The 22,744-nt window shown below is 37.0% G+C and overlaps 1 protein-coding gene across 1 annotated transcript; it reads right to left on the bottom strand.

The window, feature by feature from the left end:
* Positions 1-260: 260 nt before the first annotated feature.
* LOC134253323 (MIT domain-containing protein 1-like) lies at positions 261-16,085 on the bottom strand. The gene is made up of 5 exons (XM_062735853.1): positions 16,038-16,085; positions 2,585-2,695; positions 1,329-1,475; positions 959-1,060; positions 261-283 (listed from the first exon to the last, which is right to left on the bottom strand). The coding sequence occupies exons 2-5, from the start codon at positions 2,637-2,639 to the stop codon at positions 261-263; spliced, it is 327 nt and encodes a 108-aa protein (XP_062591837.1). The 5' UTR covers positions 2,640-2,695; positions 16,038-16,085.
* Between the last annotated feature and the right edge of the window lie 6,659 nt (positions 16,086-22,744).

Here is a 22,744-nt window from a genome sequence, read left to right as displayed (position 1 = left end):
GAATCCATGTAATGGTATAAATCTATAATAACAATGTGCTCATAATCCCCCCCCCTCATTGCGACACGATTAAAAATCGACAATACTTTACAGGTAAGAACATCTTATCTGAAGAATAACGGTAGCTGGCCCCGCCGCGGTGTAAACACGGTCTCAGGTAGCACCGCGATCAAAACCCGCGACGGTGTAACGCGGAAAGGATTAATACACCGCGGAGGGGACGCGGTCTAATACGGGATCCGCGTTGCCTGTACTGTATGTCACCTGTGTTTACTCAGATGACCTAAAAAATGTAATCACTCAACAGTCAACATTGCTTGACAATTGGTGATATTCTAAACAAAAGGCCCATGGGCCACATTCCTTACCTGAATAACTTTGGCCATGCATTGTAATACCTATTGGGACCCCACCCTACTCCTATGGCTCATAATTTGGATGATTTAGAATCTAAACTGCCCCAATATGCTTCCACATAAGTTCCAGCTTTCCTGACCCAATGGTTCTGGAGAAGAAGATTTTTAAAGTTTTTTTCCTATATTTCTATGTAAAACTTCAATTCCCTATTGTGGCCCCCATTCTACCCCTGGATGTCATTATCCGAACAATTAAGAATATACACTACCCCAGGATGCTTACAAATAAGTTTCAGCATTGCTGGTCCAGTGGTTCTTGAGAATATTTTTTTATGACACCACTATTTTTGTCCTCCCTGGATTATCTCCCCTTAAAAGGGGGCTTGGCCCTTCATTTTAGCAATTTGAAGTGGTGGTTCCTGAGAAGAGGTTGAAAATGTGAAAAGTTTACAGATGTATGGACAACAGACAACTGGTATATGAAAAACTTACTTGAGCCTTCAGCAAGTTAACATATATCCGTTTCAATTCAGTTACACAGTTTTATACATGCATGAAATGAACCATGCTACTGAGTACGATTGTAAAATTAAAAAGAGAACCTGTTTTTTCCTCCTTGACAAACTTCTTCAGTTCCTCGGCCCTACCCATGTACTCTTCTATTTTCTGTCGAAGTCTACCTTTCTTTGTCACATCTGTTTCTCCTAAAAATATTTCAAATTCTATCAAAACGCTCTTCATTACTAATCTAGAAAAATCACTTATCAAGCATTAAAAAACATTTTTAACCCCATACAAGTTTCCCTGTAAAAAAGGTCTTGAAAAAAAATTATGGTGGACAATAATCAAATATTTAAAGTTTCCACTCCCTAGATTTATAAAATAAAGAACTCACAACACGTTAATTTCACCATTCTAGTTAACTGAACAAGAACAAGTCCTCAACTGACCCTGAGACAGAACCAGCCCCACCTTTATGAACATCTAGCAGTAACTGTAGGCCCTCCTGATAACATGTCGCCGCCTCATCATAGCGCTTACTGGATTCTAATTCTACCGCCCTCTTCAGGATACTAATGGCGGAGCTTTCCACATCACCAGGTAACCTGTCTGCCATTTCTGCAAAATGTTGCAAAAGCATAAAAATTAATACATTCTGGAATCATTTTTTATGTTTTTTTCAAATGAAGAGTAAAATCTATGTTCAACTTTAAAACAGTTACTGTAAATCACTTTTTATTCGCGAGAACATTATTTTCGCGTAATTACGTGAAACAGTGAGCTCACGAAAACTTCATTCTCGCATATAATACTATTCCTTAAGTTTATATTCAGGAATAGCCACAATTCGTTAAAATTATGTCTTGCTAATAAGGAGTCAATGACTATCTTGCAAGAATAAGGTGTCGCCAAAATATAGTGATCTACAGTAGCTAAAAATATTTACATTTCCATTTATTTGTTTATAACATTCCTTACAAATTAGAATTTTGTTCATATTTTCATGAACTACCATGGATAAGCATGAATATCTCCATTGTTACGTCATAATACCGTACTTGACGTAAAAACTATATTGCAAACTGTTTTGCTTTTGAAGATTTCCCCTATACATTCCTATGTAAAACTTTGAGGGACCATTGTGTGGCCCCATCCTACCCCTGGGGGTCATTATTTGAACAAACTTCAATCTACACCACCTGAAAAATGCTTTCACATAAATATCACCAATCATGGCAAAATTTGCTATTCTTGAGAAGAAGATTTTGAAAGATTTTTCCAGTATATTCCTATGTAAAACTTTGACCGTCCATTGTTCCCCACTCTACCCCTGGGGTCATAATTTGAACAAACTTGAATCTAAACAACCTAAAAATGCTTCCACCTTAGTTTCATCTTTCCTGGCCCAATGGTTCTTGAGAAGATTTTTTTTTAATGTCATTAATTTTTCAATAATTCATAATTATCTCCCCTTGGAAGAGGGTGTGGCCTCCATTTGCACAAATTTAAATACCAGGATACTTTGTGGCAAGTTTGTTTATAATCAGCCACGTGGTTCTTGAGATGATGAAAATGTGGAAAGTTACGACAACACCAAAGACGACGACAGACAAATTTTGATCATAAAAGCTCACTTAAGCCTTCGGCTCCGGTGAGCTGAAAATCAATGAATATACAATATATGCAATCTTATTTATATAATAATATATATATATTCTATCAAATACCCATGTTCTTGATCCCTTCAATTACATCATCTATTCCATGCTCAGAGTCTGCCATTGGAGATATACTGATAAAATCTATTGATGAGCTAGTCTATTATTTGTCCTCAACATCTGAAACAAAAAACAGTTATGATATAAGGACAAATAATACAAACAATTTTAATTTGGAAAAATTACAAAATATCGACAAATCACACTTGGGTTACAGATTAAAAAAAAATTCAGAATATGTTAGCTTGGTGCTGAAAGTTTTATATGATCTTCAGAAAAATATAGCAAGCCAGTTCAAGCCTGTTCAGCAGAGCGAACGTTCTCGAGTGCTCGCCAAAATTATGCTCGCCAAAATTACTATTGGAGGTATAAGGAATTTTGAACACTCACTCTGCTGAACAGGGCTCAGGTGAATTTTATGGGGAAAAGCAAAATTGTTAAAATCAGCCCAATATGTGATTTTTCTGATTTTTTATCATTTTGTTTTTCCTCAAAAGATTCACCTGGTTTGGAATATTTTTTAAAGTTTATACTGTAGATTTCTAATTATATGAGAGGAATTAATTAATTATTGCGTAATTTCACAATATGTATCATTCATGAAATAAAATAACTCTCTTTTATTATTTTCATGGTGCTCAAATCCATGTAAATTCTCTTGATCAACCTCCATTCGTGAATAATTATTTCCTCTCATTTGACGTTGAAGAGCCATCTTGCGATAATAACTACACGTGAAAAATAAGGAATCTACAGTATTACACTTTCTATGTCCATGATGTCTATTAATAATTTCTGGCTACATCCAAATTGACTATAGTCTTAAATGACCTGTAGTCTTTGTTTACGTACCATTGCTCCTCGCGAGCAATGGTCAACTATTATATAATGACCAACACGCATTGCTCCTCGCGAGCAATGGCCTAAAGATATATATAAGGGGATGTTCTCAGAAAAAAACACTTGCTCAGAATCTGTACTTATGTGAACATTGGATTATATTATTGTTTTAATACTGGGATTATATGTGTGTGATTATTGGATGTTATTGTGATTTTATTATGATGTGTAGATAGTGCAAATAAACTTTTAAACGTACTTTGCGTAATTCATTCAGAGGATTGAAAATAAAGAGTTATCGCTCTTTGAACGCTACGGCGACGTTACAGCTGGTGGCAGCTTGGTGGGATTTAACAATTTCAGTGGGATTTAACTATTCCGGTTGGATTTAATTAGTTCATGTGGATATTATATATTCGATGGATTTTATTCTGTGTGGATTTTATTCAACGCCATTAGTGTTTTAAATGTGTTTTCTTGTGATATTTGGATTATTCATTTTCCGTGTACATGGATTATTCGAGTGAAAAATGCCGCAGTTTGTGAATACATACTCGATTACGGAGGATGGACGATTTTTACTTTCTGGATGCATAGACGTTAGTAAATGGAAAGAGTGTCCAAATTGCTTTGTAATGTTTACCAAGGATGACAATCGTCACTGGATTCGTAAAAACAGTAGGAAAATCTATTTCTACAAGTGTCCGTTTTGTGGTGGATGTAGGATAAGAGCATTTCAGGAGCAGTCCGTGAATTATTAAATCGTTTACGCCATGGATTAACTTTTTCCAAGCTGGATTTATTTATTTATTTTGTGGTTGTGACCCATATTGTGATTGTGATTACTTTATTCTGGACTCATTCAGGAAGACAGGAAATAGGAATGGATACTGTGAGAACCCCCGAGACACCTAGGGTGCCCAGAACACCCTCGGTGCGCCGGAATTTATTACCGGACTTTGAAAATACAGATTTACCAGACACCCCGGAGGTCGATTTGAATGTGATAACGTCGGTACGGCCCGAAACAGAATTAAGTGTTCATGAGATTGATAACAATTGGGGATGGAAAGGATTTGTAACATTCTGGATTTTGTTAGTAGTGTTTTGTGCATCAGTGATTGCTGGATTTTACCATTTGCTCCCGACACACCTAGAAATACAATTCACCCGGGAATTTCAATTCCTTGTTGTGATAACACTGACATGTGTTATATTGCTGAGTGTTATTTGGAAATTTTGCTCTAATAGAGTTCAGGATGCCGTTGAACAACCTAGACCCCCTGTGACGAGCACAAGACGACGACGAACCCGTCCCCACTCACCTTCACCGGTATATTCAACTTATTTATCGCCAGGAATGCCAGCTGGAAATTCTCTTGTCAACATACCCCTTAAACGCACCTTTAAAGGAGATGGAACTGCAATCTGGAGCGAATTTATACGATATTTTGAGAATGTCGCAAACCTTAACCAATGGACAGAACAACGTACAAGACGAATTCTATTAACTACGCTCAGAGACCAAGCTGAAGCTTATGCTTATGGACTTCCGGAGACTGTTTTACAGGATTACAATTCCCTGAAAAATGCTTTAAATGAACGATTTGGTCACACGGCATTGAAAGACAGTTATATCGCAGAGGCGAAATTAAGGCGGAAAAGGGACAACGAAACATTCTGAGATTTCGGACAAGCCAATGAGGACTTGTATAGGAGAGCTTATCCTAACAATAGGGAATATGTATCGGAAAGTTCCATGAAAACGTTTTTGGACAACTGTAGTGGAAATGATGATTTTAGACTTGCTGTTAAACAAACCCGACCTAAAACTCTTGCCGAGGCAGTCACAGCAGCCATGCAGGAAGAGTGTATTCGTTGTACAGAGAACAGGAAGTTAAACCCAAAGACATATCCACCCCAAGTTTATGATGTTAGAAATGCTCAGGGAGACAAGCGAAAATGGGAAGATAAATCAACAGCTAATTTGAACAAGGGTATCAAGAAATGTTTCAAATGCAACTCCACGCAGCATTTAATACAAGATTGCCCAAAGGGAGACCGTGACAATAGATCCAAACAGAGTGGCTGGACCGGAACTCATGAGAACCAGCATATCCAACAAAATGTCAATCCACAGTTAAACCGGAACCGACCGAGGCAGTAGGCCATGCGTCGGTCAAGGGAGCACATGAGAGGCCTAGTACAGTAGATGTGAAACATCACATTGATTTTTCTAAGACGAAAAATAAATTAGATGAAGCGCATATAGATTTCAACTCAGGGGCGGCAATGCCTAGTGTCATTGTTGAGGGCAAACCCGGGATGATTGTAAAAGGGTTAGTGCAAGGTACGCCATTAGAGTGGAAAATTGACACAGGTGCGATAAATACCTTCATTACAGAGGACATGTACTACAGTATACTTCCTCAAGAGAGACCTGTACTACAGCGTGCACGGAAAAAGTTTGAGACAGCTGATGGAACTACTTTTAAAGTTATTGGAACTGCAAATATGTTGTTAACTATGGGGCCAATAAGTGTATATTTTCGTGTATTTGTGGGAGGAGTCAAAAGTAACTTGCTTGGACAGGACTTTATGACCAAGTTTGAGTGTCAGTGGGACTATCGAAATAATCATATGATGATAAATTGTGCGCACAGAAATGATGAAAATCAAGGCTGCCTGGTGGTTTCAATGGAGGATGAAGTGATTCCCCCGATGTATGAAGCCGTGATGAAATCAAGAGTGATTTCCGGTACAAAATCCAAAGAAGGGATATTAGTGCCTCTTAAATTGTTTGTCCACACCCATGGACTCGCAATTGCGCATGTGTTAGTGAATTCCGAAGATGGAGTTATTTATGCGCGTGTGTTTAACCCAGGCGACAGCGAAGTTTGTGTTAAGAAGAACACAGAGATTGCATTATTAACACCAGTTAGGGATGTGTTGGACTCCTTAAAAAGCAATGATGTGAAGGTGTGTAATATAACAGTGGGAAATAGTTCAGCTGAACTTCCCGAGTTTTTGTGTAATATGTTTCGCGAAGGATGCGAAAACCTGTCCCCGGAACAAGCAAGTGAATTCAAGACATTTTTATTAAATCACCAAAACGCATTTGCAGACCCCAATCTGCAAGCACAGCGTGCGAATTTAGGTGAACATCGCATTGATTTGAGTGATGAGACCCCATTTAAAGAACCAGTGAGGAGAGTTCCCATATTTAAAAGAGACATTTTAGATGCGGAAATTGAAAAGTTAAGGAATCAAGGATTAATAGAGAAAACAACAAGTCCATGGTCGTCACCTTTAGTTTTAGTTCAGAAGAAGGATAAAACTTGGAGACTTTGTGTTGACTATCGAAGGTTAAATGCCCAGACAATTAAGGACGCATATCCGATCCCCAGAATTGCTGACGATTTAGACGCTTTATCTGGATTGAAATGGTTTACATCATTAGACTTAAATATGGCCTATCATCAGATTCCAATGCGCGAGTGTGATAAGGAGAAAACTGCATTTGGAACACCTCGAGGCGGATTATACCAATACAATGTCATGCCTTTCGGTTTGTGTAATGCCCCCGCCACTTTTCAGAGAGTCATTGAGCAAGCACTTAGTGGATTACAATGGCATATTACCGTTCTCTACCTGGACGATATCATCGTATATAGTCGTACATTCGATGAGCACCTGAGAAATCTTAATTCAGTGTTTGATCGCTTGAATTCAGCTAACTTGAAATTGAAGGCAAAGAAATGCAAATTCTTTAGAAAAGAAGTGACATTCTTAGGCCATGTTATTTCAGAAAACGGAGTGAAAACGGATCCCAGTAAAACTGATACAGTTAAGAACTGGAAAACGCCAACAAATGTCAGTGAACTCAGAAGTTTCCTAGGCCTTGTATCTTACTATCGACGATTTATTAAGGACTTTGCAAAGATTGCGAGATGCCTGCATGAACTTACCAGCAAAAATAAGATGTGGTCGTGGACTGAAGAATGTGATGAAGCTTTCTGTTTGTTAAAAAGTAAGCTCGTGAGTTCGCCTATTCTTAGCTATCCAGACGTTAATGGAGGAACCTTTATTCTGGATACGGACGCTAGTAGCGATGCCATAGGAGCCGTACTATCTCAAATTCAGGATGGAAATGAAAAAGTGATTGCTTATGGTAGCCGAACATTGTCAACAGCAGAAAGGAATTACTGTGTAACCCGCAAGGAAATGTTAGCACTTGTGTTTTTCGTAAAACATTTCAAACAATATTTACTTGGTCGTGAATTCACGTTAAGGACAGATCATGGATCTTTAGTGTGGCTACACAAATTTAAAGACCCGGATGGACAGATCGCGAGATGGTTACAGCAGTTAGCTGCATTTACGTTTAAGATACAGCACAGATCAGGAAAGCGACACGGAAATGCCGATAGCCTGAGCAGAATTAATGTACAGGGAGTTATGTGCAAACAATGTAAACTAGATGTTACAGAGGAATATTCAGGACCAATATATAACCACGTAGAACAACTAAGAACTGTACCCGTAAATGTGAGTAATAATGTGTATTCACTTATTGGATTATTTGACGACGACGACGACGACGAAGTACTACCAGTGAATTGTCGTAGTGTTTATGTACTAGCTAACCGACCATCACGAGCAAGACAAAAGAAACAGCCAGAGGTTTCATTAACTTTGGAAAATATTAGGGAGGCACAGTTGACCGATAAGGATATTCGTAGATTTCTGAAATGGAAGGAAGATTCCGAATTTGAGAAGCCATCGATTAGTTCGATTTCCCCATTAGGATTTGAAAGTAAGTTTCTATATGCTCGTTGGGAATTACTTTCTGTGAAACAAGGTGTATTGTGTATTTGATGGATTGACAGTGATTGTGAGCGATTCCGGATTTGTGTGCCAAAAATTCTAAGGGACAATGTTATGTGGAATTTCCATGATTCAGAAACAGCAGGACACATGGGCGTCAGAAGAACACTGGACAAGATAAACAAAAGCCAGTACTATTGGCCTCATCTCAGGAAAAGTGTACATGATTATGTGACTTCATGTGATATCTGTGAGGAGCGAAAACATCCAAGTAACAAGAAACGCGCATACATGAAAACCTATCTAAGTGGAGTGAAATTCGAGCGAATAGCGGTGGATATAGCTGGCCCATTCCCGAAAACAAACAACGGATTTGTGTATATTCTAGTGATTGCGGACTATTTCACTAAATTTATGTAAATATTCCCTCTTCGTGATATTGAGGCGGAGACAGTAGCAAATATCATATTCCGTGGCTGGATCAAAAGATATGGTTGTCCCCAGGAATTACATTCGGACCAAGGTGTACAATTTGAAAGCCAGTTATTCCAGGAATTGTGTAAAATGTTGCAGATAAACAAAACGCGCACTACCGCTTATCATCCCCAATCAGATGGGATGATTGAATGTTTAAACAGAACTGTGAAAGATGTGCTATCGAAGTATATTTCTGTACATCAAAATGACTGGGATAAATTCTTAGACGGAGTTGTATTCGCATATAACAGCACGATACATGATACGACCTAGCTGCAGATCTGTAGCTCTCTGAAAAAAATTACTGATAGACCGGAGAGCTACAGTGCCACCCACTGAAAACACTGTATATTTATTGCCCACAAAAAAGTGCGCTCGGTTCTTAATTAATTCTTCCAAATTCTTACCTCAATTGCAAATAAGGAAAGATTTCAAAAAATTTCTTTATCTTCTATCAAGTACTCTCGTAGTTGACATCCGAACGAAGCATATTGGACCGAATTATCTTTGAAACCAAAATGGCAGTATAAATAAGCGAAATGTTCGATGATTACAATATCAAGGTCAGGAGGACTATTAACAACAATTATGAGGAATGTTTGGTTGTGGAAAAAGCGAAAGAATATGTTAGGAACACACGGTTAGTAATATTTTGAGATTACAGTTTGAAAAACATGGAGAAATAAATCGAGAACCGGGCGCACTTTTTTGTGCGCAATAAATATACAGTTTTTTCAATGGGTGGCACTGTAGCTCTCCGGTCTATCAATATATTTTTTTTCGGAGAGCTACAGACCTGCAGCTAGATACGACCGGGATTACGCCGTACAGAATGGTGTTTGGAGAAGAAATGAGATTACCTGTTGAATTAGTGACAGAAAATGTTAATCGGGAAGAAGACCGTGTTTCTACACCTTCAGAATATGTGCGTACCCTGGAAAATTCCCTTTGTGAATTATACGACATTGTGAGAGATGTGACAGGTAAAGACGTGTGTCGTCAAAAACGTAATTATGATCGAAAAGTGTGAGAGGTTAACTACGATATTGGAGATTTAGTTAGAAGAAATCAACGACAAATAATAAAGGGAACAAAATCAAAATTAGCACGCAATTGGACTGGTCCTTGGTATGTGGTGAAACGATTGAGTGATGTGCTGTACCAAATCCGACATTCAAAAACTTCAAAACCCGTAATTGTTCATACAGACAACTTAAAACCGTACCAAGGGAATACACATTCTGCCAGGACCCCGACGGAATATACAAGTGACCAGACAGTCAACGCCCGTGTACCCGAGCGACGCGCGACAGCGAGAGGGAAACGTTTGAAGTTGCCGGCAGACACGCGCCATGGTCTTGACCAAAATGATCAGTCACTCCCCGACAACCAATCAGAAGCCAGAACGAGGACTAGCCGACATGGACGGATCGTTATCTCGGAGGACGGGAACGATAACATGGATACTCGTCAAGTGATTGTGTGTGATGACACTAATTCTGACCGTGATTTATTCCATAATGACCGAAACAGACGATAATAACAATCGCGCTGTGACGAAGACTACGATTTGCCTGGTAATGAACCGTACATTGAGACGGGACCCTTGCGGGACAGAGGAAATTACACGCGACTCGCAGATTGTGTATTCTGAAGATGTGAACCCCGAAGACATTGACTTTGAATCAGTAGCTTCAGACATTTTAAGTGAAGTACCCAAACATTTCACTGATCAGCATGTACATGTGAGACTTGTAAAGGGAAATTTGTGATTTGGTTGTATATATAAGTTGTAAATAATTGTGAAAATATTTAATCTAAATATGATAACTTGTCATGTTTATATTATTTCAAGACAGGAGAAATGTTTTGTTATACGCTATGTTTCATTGTGTCATGTTATTAAGGTCTTCCGTTTCCAACGGAAGACCTTCTACTGATTCTGTTGTTTCTTTTCCACTATTATTATTTTTTTTTTTCTTACCGATTTTGTGCAGACGATTTCTCGAGAACGCCTCGACAGATTTTCATGAAACTTTCAGCAATGATGGGAAACTATTTGAACTTTATGCATTTTTTTTTATTTTGCCGTCGTCACTTCCGGTCGCGAGATACGGCCAATTTTCTATTTTTAAAGTGTCATTTTGTCCGAGAGTGTTCTCGAAAACGGTTGGAGATTGAATCCTGAAACTTTCAAGGATGATAGATTATGACTCGTAGATTTGAGAAGGCTATATAGTTTTTGTTGCCGTCGCGTCCGTTGTCCACCGGAAGTGGTTTAAAAATATGCAAAATTTTATTTTTTTCTTTCTTAAATGTTTCTTATGGAGGCAAATAGAGTGTCTCGAGTAATATTATGTCCACCGGAAGTTATTTTTTCCAAACCGGAAGTAGTCCAAAAATGAGCATTTTTCCTCGAAATTATCAGGGATGATTCCTTCACACTCAGAGAGGAGTTATAGGTCATTTTAAGTACTTCCGGTCACACCGGAAGTGAATTATAAAGACCGGAAGTTGTTTGAAATTTATAGATTTCACTCTTAAATGTGTTCTCACGTATTTTCACGTATTTTCATTAATTGATATGAACATTTTTTTCATTTAAAGTTGTTTTATGATCTTATCAAAAATCGAACGGAAGACCTACTCGTTGCTCGCAACGAGATCTCATCTAGTTATTATTATTTTTTAATACTTATTTTTGTGTTTATTAACTTGTTTAACTATGGAGATTGAAGATTATATCTGTACATTTTTTTTAGGTCACCTGAGTAACTCAGGTGACCTATTGCTATCCGTTTTCGTCCGTCGTCGTGTGTCGTCTGTCATCCGTGGTGTGTTAACATTTGAACATTTTCAGCTTCTTCTCTGAAACCACTGAACCAATTTCAACCAAATTTGGTATACAGCATCTATGGGTGAAGGGGAACAAAAATTGTGAATTTTATGGTCCCCGCCCCCCTGGGGCCTGAGGGGTGGGGCCAAAACCACTAAAATTATTGCAATCTTTAAAAATCTTCTTCTTTACTCCTGGACATCAAGCAGGCAAACTGTTGGCATGAATGTAATGAGCATTGAGTCCTCTACCAATATTGTGAAATTCACGGCCCCAGGGTCAGGGGTTCTAGTGCTAGGGCGGGGCTATATAGATTATATAGTGAAAATGCATGATTTCTTTGAAAATCTTCTTCTCTGCTCCTGGGTATTAAGTAAACTAACTAAGTACATAGTTATGATGAGCAAGAGTGCCTCTTCCAAAATTGTGAATTTTGTGGCCCCAGGGTCAGGGGTTCTGGTGTTAGGGCGGGGCACTATTGGTTATATAGTGAAAATGCATTTATTCTTTGAAAATCTTCTCCTCTGATTCTGGGTATTAAATAAACTAACTAAGTACATAGTTATGATGAGCAAGAGTGCCTCTTCCAAAATTGTGAATTTTGTGGCCCCAGGGTCAGGGGTTCTGGTGTTAGGGCGGGGCTATATAGATTATATAGTGAAAATGCATGATTTCTTTGAAAATCTTCTTCTCTGCTCCTGGGTATTAAGTAAACTAACTAAGTACATAGTTATGATGAGCAAGAGTGCCTCTTCCAAAATTGTGAATTTTGTGGCCCCAGGGTCAGGGGTTCTGGTGTTAGGGTGGGGCACTATTGGTTATATAGTGAAAATGCATTTATTCTTTGAAAATCCTCTCCTCTGATTCTGTGTATTAAATAAACTAACTAAGTACATAGTTATGATAAGCAAGAGTGCCTCTTCCAAAATTGTGAATTTTTTGGCCCCAGGGTTATGGGTTCTGGTGTTAGGGCGGGGCACTATTGGTTATATAGTGAAAATGCATTTATTCTTTGAAAATCTTCTCCTCTGATTCTGGGTATTAAATAAACTAACTAAGTACATAGTTATGATGAGCAAGAGTGCCTCTTCCAAAATTTTGAATTTTGTGGCCCCAGGGTCAGGGGTTCTGGTGTTAGGGCGGGGCTCTATTGATCATATAGTGAAAATGCATTAATTCTTTGAAAATCTTCTTCTTTGCTCCTGGGTTTTATGCCAATGATCTAAGAATATATATTTATGATGAAGAAAGGTGCATCTAGCAAAATGGTTATTTTTTTATGCCCCCCCCTTCCTGGGTTGGGGGGGTGGGGTGGTGGTACATAGTCTGAAAATAAAATTAATGCTTTGAAATCTGCTCTTAGGTATTAATCAACCATTTTATGATAAAATTTGCAAAATTTTGAAATATGTGGCCCCAATGTCAGGGGTTCCTTTGGGATGATGTGCACAACTAGTTATAAAAGCAGAAGTGCATTTTCTCTATGTTACTCTGATCTTCCTTTTGGTATTAAGTAAATAGAGTAAGCATGCTAAGTCTATAATTATGATAAGCAATGGTGCCTCTTTCAATATTGTGAATTGCGAATTTCATGGCCTCTGGTTTAAAACAGGAACCAAATTTAATAATTTGAAAGTTGTTGCACAATACTCAGGTGACCTATAAGGCCCGTGGGCCTCTTGTTTTGTAAATAGTCAGTTTCTTTTGAACGGAGTCAAAAACTTAAGTGGGGGGAAGTTGTAACGGTCTTTAATTATTATTATGTTTGTTTATATTTGATTCCATTATTATATAATTATAGATACCTGTAGTCTTTGTTTACGTACCATTGCTCCTCGCGAGCAATGGTCAACTATTATATAATGACCAACACGCATTGCTCCTCGCGAGCAATGGCCTAAAGATATATATAGGGGGGATGTTCTCAGAAAAAAACACTTGCTCAGAATCTGTACTTATGTGAACATTGGATTATATTATTGTTTTAATACTGGGATTATATGTGTGTGATTATTGGATGTTATTGTGATTTTATTATGATGTGTAAATAGTGCAAATAAACTTTTAAACGTACTTTGCGTAATTCATTCAGAGGATTGAAAATAAAGAGTTATCGCTCTTTGAACGCTACGGCGACGTTACACAACAAACAAATTCAAAGAATTATGGTTCCCAGCTTTCTGAGTGTCTTAGTGGATTGGATGCTATAATTTATGGCATATTGTGTCAAATACAAAGTACAAAGTTTATCCTGGTGTATTGTATTTTCGACCTATTTAGATGTAATTTATTAATTTATTGCAAACTTTACAGAAGCTGAAAAACTATGGGCTTAAAATGTTAGCATATGTGTCTATGAATAAAATTATACAACCCAAATTGCAGTTTTGTGTTTATTTTATTTATATGCCATAATATGGGGAGGGTGCATTTTTACCTACAAAAATATTAGCATACATGTTAACCTATTGTGATGAAAAAGAGGGAGATTCAGACCTCAAAAGCGGTAGCATTGCGCGCGTGTTGTTTAACGCTTCGATTATCGATATCTTTCATGTAATATATACATGTATATTATAAGCCTTAAATGAAATCAGGTACCTACACTAATTAATCTTAAATATCAACAGCAAAGAAGAAGACAGAAAAACCTTAAGTTTGACATAAATTGTACAAATTCAAATATTTTTCATGCTCATCATTTTGCTTGGATTGGCTACTTTACTTAGCCTTGTGAAGAGTGATATTTGCTGATTTAGCCTAGAAGCAATAATTCAAAATATTCATTCAGTTTTTAAACAAAACAAATGATAAAATGGTTTAATCTAGATCTAAAGCAAGTTCCTATCTTTCGTTATATAAATCAGATTTCCCGCGATGATCGAAAACGAAAGTACAGATGTGCAACATGGCTTGGTCAATCGAGTGATTTCTATTGACTTTATTGATAAAGTTGTGAGCTTCTGTGCTTTTAAAGACGATGTCAAATGTTTTCATTTAATTCTTAAAAGCTGTATCTCCTTTTTCATGGCAGGGATGTTGATTAATTTATCGTAACCAATGTAATCACTGGTAGTCTTGTGTTGTTGTCGTTGTCAAATCCGTGCTTGAAATCTAAGTACAAAGAAAGCGTTTGTATGATTCCGAGTCAAATCACACGATATCTAGCGAGATTTTATGAGAGTGGCTTCAAAAATGGATACCCAAGCGAACCAAAAATACTTTAGACGAAGCTTTTGTAGAAAAGCGGTAGATTTCTGCATTAAATCGGTAGGCGGGAGATGGAATGAAAAAGCGGTAGACTCCCGCCTAAATCGGGAGAGTTAACATGTATGCTATTAGCGTCTTGTGTTTTCGACCTAAATAAAGTATCAATGACCAAACAGTATTGGCTTTAAATATCTGATGGCTATTCCAAACAATAAAAATACGATTGCCTGTCTTTCAAAAAACATTGAACAAGTTCCATATTTCAGTTGCAAATACATTTATTCGTTGGTTGAACATATTTGTCAGGAGCTGTGCATTTCCAAAAGAAATCAATGAAATAACGTTGCATTTTTCAGTAAAAATCTCTAAGAAAGTGCCCATATCTAAGGGAGAAAAAAAATTCGTTTGATCCACCCATTCATTTCAATATTCATGTGTCTCTTTGACAGAGATTTTTTCTTTCTTTCGGGAAAATGTCATCAAAAAATCTTTTTTATTAACCGATTACGGCTTTGAGTAATCTACAGATAAAATGTGCATTAGTAAAAAGAACAGAATTTCTGACATCGGACTAAAACCACGGAGGGAATTCCGTTGAATAAATTATTTTGGGTATTTTCAATACAGTTGTGCTTGAAAGGTATTTTTCCAAGTGTAGAAACCGAAAATAATGTTTTACCGCGCGGTATCTGCATGGGAAACAGATTGGGAAAAATAGGTCGAAAATACAATACGGTCGAAAATAGGATACGAGATGACAATATTTCCACTGCACCAAGGTGCGACTTTTTGCACATGTTGAAAAAATAACACATTTGAGAAAAAAAGTCTGAGAAAATAGCTTAATCAAGCTATTCTGAATAGCTTAGTTAAGCCATACAGCTAAATAAAGCTTATAGCTTAATCAAGAGATTGTGCCGGACCTGATAAAACGAAAGTATCATGCAACTATTGTAAATGTGTAATTTCATATTTGGGGATTAAGGGGGAAGTAACAATTTCATTGTGACAAAAGCTTTATAATCTTTTTTATTACTTTAAGAAGACTGCATGACTTATTTATATTTGACATTTTCAAAAAGAAACACTCGGACACTGAATACATGGGGTAAATGAAAACGAAAGTACTGCAGATGTCTCTCATGACTGTCTACAAAGCTTGATATTTTTTATACTTTGTCGCCTGGCAGTGAAAAATAGTGCTCCTAAAATTTTAACTAGGCCTATATGTAATAAAATAATACAGCATCGTAATTTTCACAATTATAATACCTCTTAAAATCAAACTCTTTACAGTACTCCTCTATATTCTTGGAAAATTTGTAGGCAAAACCGAAAGTCATCATTTGATTGGCAGAAACAATCGGCAATCCTCGTCTAACTCCGCTACGCAGCATTCGGCTGTCATCGTAAATCTCCGACCAGCTGCTCTAAAGAACGGTGTAAAAGTAGTTTTAGCGAAGTACCATTTGAGGGAAGCTGGCTAAATAGTATTCCAAAGGCACCTGAATTTTTATCAATCAGTCTCTCAATATGCCAAATATCGAAAAATTTTACCCCCTCTATATATAAATACACGTGTATTTATATATGGGGGGGGGGGGGGGGGGGTTAGAATTTTTCGATATTTAACTTATTGATAAAAATTCAGGTATTCACGAAACTAGGACAAAATAAAAAACAATTTAAGTGGGCCCCAACTTCAAAACTATTTCACGTGTTTTTGGAGGGTGAAGAAACACTCAAAGTCCAAAGAGATTTTTTTAAATGAGGGCCCAGGGGTGGCGGGGGCAATTCAGTGAAAATGTTTGGTTGAGCCCCCCCCCCCCCCCCCCCCCCCCCCCCCCCCCCCCCACTGAACTGAATTGCCTCTAACGGGCCTGAAGGAAATTTAATGTTGAAAACGAAGGAGGTATAAAGTGGCTATATTTTGTAATACAATATACTACATGTAAAATATATCGGTATGCCTCTCTCATGCACTGTGTACCCTGTGTACGGCAGTGGTGCGAATATATGCCTTTAATTTGATAAACGGACGGACGGACGGAATTAACGATTACTATATACCCTCCCGCTTTTCAAGCTGGGGTATAATAAGAAGGTTATCGTATGAAACTGGGTGTTTTTTGTTCTGAGTTTTTCTCCATTACTCCAATGATATACGTGATCATAAAAATATTGTTACTATTGTATTAAATATATATTGAGGGGGGGGGGGATGTTTAACAAATTCACTTAGCTAAACATTATTATACCCCCCGCTTGAAAAGTGGGAGGGTATATATAGTAATCGTTAATTCCGTCCGTCTGTTACGCTTTGGGGTACCCATCTCTTATCCGCAACTCCTCTCATACCACTGAATGAAATTTGATGAAACTTTCACAGAATCTTTATTACATATTGCCATTGTGACCTTCTATTTTACTTTTTTATCCGACACATATTTTGGGTTTCCCAGCCACAGCAAAACATGGAATTTGCCATTATAACTATAATGGAGGCGGGGGTATCATTTAGTGAGCTCATCGCTCACAGTACCCTCACTGAATCTAGTTTATCGAGGTAGCGGTCCTGTCCACAAGAACCTCGGATTGTGTTTAGATTGGTACTAATGAATTATGCGCCTTTGATTTATTATCAAACTTATTCTTATAAATACCTATTAGTAATGCAGAACTTATTCAGAAACTTCTAAATAATATGAGAAGTAGCGAACAACTTAAATACAGATTATATGTACATCGACGATGTTTAATTTTCTACTTCACCTTATTCACAGGAATATTCACAGTTTTTCTGACTATAGGCGATAAGGGCCAATTGACGGCTAAGCTATTTACATGTACTTACAAATGTAATAAATTCAGCTTTTCCATCGTTAAATTTCCCAGATAAGCTCATTATACCCCCCGCTTGAAAAGTGGGAGGGTATACTGTAATCGGTATGTCTGTCTGTCTGTACGTCCGTCCTTCCGTCCATCTGTTACGCTTTAGGGTACCCATCTCTTATCCGCAACTCCTCTTATACAACTGAGTGAAATTTAATGAATCTTTCATAGAATCTTTATTACATATTGCCATTGTGCACCTCCTATTTTACTTTTTTATCTGACATGCACATATTTTGGGTTTCCCGGCCACAGCAAAACATGGACTTTGTCATCAGTTATAATTGCATGGGAGGCGGGGGGTATCATTTAGTGAGCTCATTGCTCACAGTACCTCTAGTTTGTGTAGTAATATTCTACTATAACCTGTATATGGTGTTTACGTTTTTAACGTACCTTATTCGATACTCAAGAGCAAGATCCGTGTATGATCAGTTTTTACTCAGAAACAGGCTATTTACAGTTGTGACAGATAAGTTGACGTTACAGGGATTTCAACTTCCCCGTGTAAAGCTATGGTTGTTATAATATTAGTTGTTAATTAATTAATCACTGGACCGGTTTTAAAACTGAATTTAACTAGGGAATGTTCCATCTACCTATAATCACTCGGAGCTCTTCTGGTGGCTAGTACCTTGCACACTAACTTGTTTGAATGAAGCGTAGCGGAGTCAGCCGAGGATTGCCGATTGACCTCAGTATCATAAGTATTTTTTTTTCCATGTTTTGCTGAGTTCACATGTTTTGGGAGGTTGGTCACCATGATCACTGCTAATTATCTTCATCTTCTTGATTATGTGGCCTATATTAGGTCTATTCCTGGTCCAAGTCATTATTTTATTAATAGGCATTATTTAAAAAAAAAAAAAGAGGCCCAAGGGCCACAACGCTCACCTGAGTAACTTTGATGATGCAGTTCTTTACCAGATTTGCCCTCTTCTTACATCTAATGTGGCCCCCTACCCCCTCCAAACCCTCATCTTGATTTTAACATTTAAGTATTTACATTACCCAAGGATGCTTCCACATAAGCTTCAGCTTTCCTTGCTCACTGGCGCCTGAGAAGAAGATTTTTCCAATATATTTCTATATAAAACTAGGACTCCCTATTATGGCCCCGCCCTATCCCAATGGTTCATGATTTGAACATGATTTGAACAAACCTGAATCTACACTTCTCAAGGATTTTTCCACCTAAGTTTCAGCTTTCCTTGCCCACTGGTGCCTGAGAAGAAGACTTTTCCAATATATTTACTCAAGCCCTAGAGGGGCTTGAGTTATCTAAAACGATGCTAGGTCATCGATTTACTCAGTTAAAATACACGAAAAGATATTATTTTTGTAGATAAAAATATTTCTAGAAACAAAAATGAAGCTTATTTTGATAAAGTCTGTATATTCAAAGATATTAAGCGTTAAATGTCGGATTCTTTTCTATGGCGAATGAACAATGAGTGAAGCTCCGCAGCCGCAACAGTTTCTATACAGAGATTTCGCGCTTTCCTTTGCGTAAGAATCTCAGGTAACTTTTACAGACGCTGACAAAGCATCATTGGACGAGTCCACTGTTTACTCTGAAAGGTAATGCAGGTTATCCCATCGTTAACAAATTCTACTATGCATGGCCAGAAAATGTATGGTTGTACCCCCCATATTGAAATTGCTTCTCACGGGCCTGAGAATGAAGTGCATATCCACTTAGAAGGACAGTAAAATAATAGCATAACATCAATTATAAAACTTCCCTCGTATTTTTTTTTAATTTCAAAAGATCGTTCTAGTTATCTTTAGCTTTGGTAACGAACCTATATAACTTCGTTTGGATTCATACGGATATCGCACAGCCAGATGAACCCGTGTGATCGATGTACTTCATTAAGCAAAAAAAAAACAAAAAAACGTACATATAGTTTGAAGTATATCAACATAAAAAAATTTTCATTAAATTAAGAAACGGCCACTATGCTCCATAAAATATTGCTAAAAGTAAGTAAGTAAATTCATTTTAAAAAGTAGTACCATTAATTATATTTATTCTAATTAAATTCAATATTATGTATGAATTTTGTTTCATGTACATGTATTTTATTTAACAGTTCTAAGACTGAACTCGATAACCCTCATCTTATACCATTTTAGGATATTAATGACACTTCCTAGTTGACTTTCTACAGCTTGAGTATCTCTGACGTTTTGTCAGTATATACTTGTTTTATATAAAACTAGGACTTCCTATCGTGGCCCCGCCCTACTCCAAGGGGTCATGAATTTAACAATTTAGAATCTACACTACCCAGAATGCTTCCACATAAGTTTCATCTTTCCTGACCCACTGGTTCTTGAGAAGAAGATTTTTAAAGATTGTTCCTATATATTTCTATGTAAAACTTGGATTCCCTATTGTGGCCCCTCCCTACCCCTGGGGGTCATGATTTTTACAATTTAGAATTTACACTACACGAGGATGCTACCACATAAGTTTCATCTTTCCTGGCCCACTAGCTGGTTCTTGAGAAGAAATTTTTTAAAGATTGTTCCTAAATATTTCTATGTAAAACTTGAATTCCCTATCAATTGTGGCCCCGCCCTACCCCCGAAGGTCATGAATTTTACAATTCAGAATCTACACTACCTCAGTATGTTTCCACATAAGTTTCAGTTTTTCTGGTCCAGTTGTTCTTAAGGGGGATGTACGGCCACCTTTAGTGCCGTGAGAACAAAATGTAAACATTTCTTCAAATGGCTAAAATACATCATATTTTGATCAAATTTTAAGTCCTTATGATAAAGATACAATAAATATTCATAACTGAATGCATGTTGTGCATATATAATCTATACTTTTGCAGAAAAATGCTTTTGATATGCTCCTTAGAACTGCGCACCTACAGAATTCAGCAGAGCCTTAAAAAATCCAAAAAAATATGCAAACTGTGCATCAATGTTCTCTCTACAACAATTTGTTGAGAAAATGTCTAAATTTTGCACTTTTAAATGATAATTTCAAGTTCAAAACAAGGTATCGTTGTCTTCAAAAAGAGTGTAAAGAACCATGAAAGTAGTTCATGGATAGCAGCACGTGGTCTATTTTTAGCACAAAATTTGTTTTCCAGACCTCTTCTTAATATGGAGGGACATAACAATCTTTAAATGTAGAAGAGAATTACAGTTGCAAAATATTTCAAATAGTATGAACACTTTTAAAAGAGGAAATGTGTTATAGTATGGCTTGAAGTAATTTATTTAGTATTATTATCGAACAGTTGTTAAATAATGTACTTATTGATATCAAAGAAAAAAATCTTAAACTCTTTGATTCCAGGTAAGGAAAAATGAGCACCATCAAAGTTAAGAATTAAGAGTTTGTAAGTTTGCCAAACATAACATAATATATATCAAAATAATGTACTTATTGATATCAAAGAAAAAAATCTTAAACTCTTTGATTCCAGGTAAGGAAAAATGAGCACCATCAAAGTTAAGAATTAAGAGTTTGTAAGTTTGCCAAACATAACATAATACATATCAAAATTTTAATTATCACCAATGAAACTAAAAAAGCGACATTAAAGAGTAAGCTACTGCAGTTAGGAAGAGTGTGACTAAAATGGGTAGCGAAACCCGGGCCGGGCCGGGAATTTCGAAACTGCAAACCGGGTTTTCGATAAATACGAAATAAATACTCGTTCTTTCTTCGTGAAATTTACAGACATAGTTTATAACTATAAGTTTTGCCTTCGCTGAGAGTTTTAAATCAAGATGTTGTGTTTTTCAATGATTACCGCTGATTGTCCATTTCCAAGTGACTAAAATGGGTAGCGAGCCCGGTTTACTCATTTTGGCGATTTTAAGCTTAATGCATTGAAAATGTATGTGATATTTGCATTTACTGGTTGTTTATTACCTTCAAATAGTTAAAATGTTCAATCATTATGAAATTAAATGACGATTATGAGGGATTTTGTCATTTTTTATAGACCCGGGACAGGTCAAAACCGGACGCGTTTACCCGGGACAAACTTAAAAATTCCGGATTGCCAGAGATTTTTAGCCGGGCTCATTGCTCGTAGAGCAATGCCCGGCTATTGCGACGGTGAGCAACAGAAAATGCTGCTTCTTCACCGCCAAATTGAGTTTACGAGTAAGAATGTAGTTCGTACGTCCAGCCGCTGTTGAGAAAACAAAATCCATTCAAACACCTTAAGAAATAGTAAATCGAATATTTTTTTCAAAATATTAAATTGTTTAATATTTTTCCTGGCTCCTTTGACTAATATTTTACAAAGCAATTCAAAAGGTGCAAAAGGTTTTCACCAGGTATCCCTGTCTGCGTCATATTCTATAAATAAAGGTTGTACTATCAGGCTAACACAAATGCAGAGAACATCATTAATGACTTGATGCAAAACTCCCCGCTGAGGACACATCAGTGCAGAGTCGTTTGACCTTAATTAATCTTGCTGCATCGGTGTTTATTTACTTCTGTTTGTATATAAAACCGGTTACCCCGAAACGATACTTGTGAGAAATATATTACGCTATTAATTTCTAGCTATATTTTATTTTAAATTTTTAAAACTTTTTAATACTACATGCCATTGAGATATTTTTGTGTGTAACATATCCTCTGAATGTCTGAACTTGATTTGAAACTGTCACCACGGTCCTTGTTCATTACCCTGTAAATAAGCCCGGTTTTCAGTACTTCTGAGTACTTTGATTATTTCAGTCCTTGATCGATGCGTCTATGAAATAAACTGAAAAAAAAAATTTAAAATATGCAAATCAAACTACAGTCAAATTATATTTTAATTATATGTCATTGACAAGTTTTTCTGCACAGTTAGCTTGGTGTTCAGATATTAATCTGAAATTAATGACCAGTGTAATGTCAGCACATCTGGCTAGGAAGATTCATCAAGACTAAGATTCAGTAAATATGATAAATCTGCACAGCCAGCTTGGTATACAGCTATATATTAGCCGGGAGATTTATATAATTAATTTAAAATTCTGAGTTCGTGTTCATACTGTTCAATATTACCGTCAATGCCCATGAGGATACCTCCGTGTGGTTTACCATAGCG

Source organism: Saccostrea cucullata, unplaced genomic scaffold (assembly GCF_032062105.1).
Source record: "Saccostrea cucullata isolate Sc308-1 unplaced genomic scaffold, CSIRO_AGI_Scuc_v1 ctg176, whole genome shotgun sequence".
Classification (NCBI taxonomy): Eukaryota; Metazoa; Mollusca; class Bivalvia; order Ostreida; family Ostreidae; genus Saccostrea; species Saccostrea cuccullata.
Note: the sequence above shows the minus strand (reverse complement) of the source record. Positions and strands in the feature narration are given on the sequence as shown.

What these genes read in the sequence shown, in the direction of transcription:
- LOC134253323 (XM_062735853.1), bottom strand. Translation starts at nt 2,639, where the DNA reads ATGGCAGACTCTGAGCATGGAATAGATGATGTAATTGAAGGGATCAAG. An exon ending in TGAAGGGATCAAGAACATGG is followed by an intron (nt 1,476 to 2,584) that starts GTATTTGATAGA and finishes AACATTTTGCAG; the next exon opens with AAATGGCAGACAGGTTACCT. An exon ending in ACTGCTAGATGTTCATAAAG is followed by an intron (nt 1,061 to 1,328) that starts GTGGGGCTGGTT and finishes AAATATTTTTAG; the next exon opens with GAGAAACAGATGTGACAAAG.